We start from the raw sequence: 2,520 nt of genomic DNA on the forward strand, positions 1-2,520 counted from the left end.
GCAGCCAATCAATGATTCTCTCTCATCATTGATGTTTCGCTCTCTCTCTTCCTCTCCCTTCCTCTCTGAAATCAATACAGAAATATTAAAAAAAAAAAAAAAAAGATTTGCTTTATATATTTAGGTGTTCCTATGTTGGGTGCATAAATGTTTACAAGAGTTATATCCTCTTTTTGGATTGTTCCCTTTTAATTATGGAGTGTCCTTCTTTGTCTCTTACTATAACTTTGTTTTAAAGACTATTTTGTTAGATATAAGTATTGCTTACCCCAGTTTTTTTTTCCATTTCCATTTGCATGAATATCTTGTTCCATCCCTTTATTTTTTTTAAATATATTTTTATTGATTTCAGAGAGGAAGGGAGAGGGAGAGATAGAAACATCAATGGTGAGAGAGAATCACTGATCAGCTGCCTCCTGCATGTCCCATATTGGGAATCGAGCCCACAACCCTGGCATGTGTCCTGACCAGGAATTGAATCATGACTTCCTGGTTCATAGGTCAACGCTCAACCACTGAGCCATGCCAGCCAGGCCATCTCTTTACTCTTAGAGTATTGTGCTAAGTGAAATAAGCCAGTCCAGAGAAAGATAAATAACCTTATGATTTAACTTATGTGTGCAAACTAATGAACAAATAAACTAACAAACAAAATAGAAACAAACTCATAGATACAGAGAACAGACTGACAGCTGTCAGAAGGGAGAGGGTGGGGGATTGGGTGAAAAGGTGAAGGGAGTAATCAAAACAACAACAACAACCTCATAGACATAGACAACAGACAACAGTATGGTGATCACCAGAGGGAAAGGTGGGGGAGGTAGAAGAGGCTAAAGGGAGGATAAATGGTGACGGAAAGGAACTTGACTTGGGGTGACGACCACACAATATAATATACAGACAATATATTATGGAATTGTACACCTGAAACCTACGTAACCGATGTCACCCCAATAAATTCAATAAAAAAGAAACACTTATAAAAAACAAGAATAATTTAATAACTAAAAAGGAGGAAAAAAACTAATTTTAACCAATGTCATTAGCATACTATAATTTTCATATTATTTCAGATGTGAGTTCATTCTCTGTATCAAGAGAATTCACTAGTGCCCACCTACATGGGTAGCTGAGTTGGTTATAGCATCATTCCCATATGCTAAGGTTTTGGGGTCAATCCCCAGTCAGGGCACATACAAGAAGCAACCAATGAATGCACACATAAGAGGAGCAACAAATCAATGTTTCTCTCTCTCTCCCTTCCTCTTTTTCTCTAAAATCAATCATTTTTTTATTTTTTGAAGATAGAAAATTCACTAGTGATATATCTGCTTAGAGCCTAACAAACTTCCTGTACCATGGTTTTTCTTAGGGGGGAAAAACAAAAACAAAAAATCACAAAACTAGGACAAAACAAAAATAGGAACAACCTTTTACAAACAACTAATTTGCTACAAACAAATTTTTAGAAACAAATATGAGAAAAAAAATGCCTCTAAGATTTTAGGAAATGCTTTGACATTTTTCTGTTTGGGAATTCTAAAGATTAATTAGCCTGGCCTGCGTGGTTCAGTGGTTGAGAATTGACCTGTGAACTAGGAGTTTATGGTTCCATTCCAGGTCAGGGAACATGCCTGGGTTGCGGGCTCAATCCCCATTTTGGGCATGCAGGAGGCAGCCGATCAATGATTCTCTCTCATCATTGATGTTTCTCTCTCTCTCTTCCTCTCTGAAATCAATTTTTTTAAAAATGTGGTGTGTGTTTTTTTAAAAAAGAGTAGCCTACAGGACAAAAATGGAAATGCTTTATTAAGCTAAAGAAATGGTAATAAAAGGGATAGTCTTCAAATGTCCAGGATAGCACATGCATTTTCTTTATTTTTTTTTTAAATTATACCTAGTGTCCTCTGTAAGCAGAGAAGGAAAGATTCAGACCCCAAATGACTCAAATATAGAAAGGGTGCACTCACACTCACCTTGGAGAAATCACCAGTCAGGTACCCCTGATTAGAAGCTTCTTCCAGCATCTGAGTGGCATTAATGTCACAGAGAGAGACTGTCTTCTTTAGACCTAAACCCTGAAAACGACAAGATTCCCTACACCCTCAATTCTCATGTTAAAAGTTTAAAAATAAGGGGATGGAAGAAGTGGAGAATCATTAAAAAATTGCATACCCTCTGTTCTAATAAGTCCACCTGTTTTCCTAAGGAAATAAAGATATGCACAAAAAACTTGACTATAAGGATGGATAGAAAAAAATTACTAATATATTAAATGTTCAATAATAGGGTCTTGGTTAAATAAATCATGTACCAGATATTATACTAGACTAGACGCCCAGTGCATGAAATTTGTGCATGGGGGATGAGGGGGGTTCCCTCAGCCCAGCCTGCACCCTCTCCAATCCGGGACATCCCTCTCACAATCCTGGACTGCTGGCTCCTAATCACTCACCTGCCTGCCTGCCTGGTTGCCCCTAACTGCACCCCCCGCCAGCCTGGTCGCCCCTAACTGCCCCC

General features: G+C 38.2%; 1 protein-coding gene across 3 annotated transcripts in view; it reads right to left on the bottom strand.

Annotated features, from left to right (window-relative positions):
* The window catches only part of CDC25C (cell division cycle 25C), a 23,863-nt gene that overhangs the window by 6,587 nt on the left and 14,756 nt on the right, over nucleotides 1–2,520 (bottom strand). For 2 of the 3 annotated variants that reach the window (XM_014529117.1, XM_005881115.2), the window contains exon 9: nucleotides 1,977–2,078. The exons of the other annotated variant lie outside the window; for it this stretch is intronic. In XM_014529117.1, the coding sequence (XP_014384603.1) occupies nucleotides 1,977–2,078 (102 nt within the window). The remainder of the gene's footprint in view (nucleotides 1–1,976; nucleotides 2,079–2,520) is intronic. 3 annotated transcript variants of the gene reach the window in all.

This window comes from Myotis brandtii, unplaced genomic scaffold (genome assembly GCF_000412655.1).
Source record: "Myotis brandtii unplaced genomic scaffold, ASM41265v1 scaffold668, whole genome shotgun sequence".
NCBI classification, from domain to species: domain Eukaryota; kingdom Metazoa; phylum Chordata; class Mammalia; order Chiroptera; family Vespertilionidae; genus Myotis; species Myotis brandtii.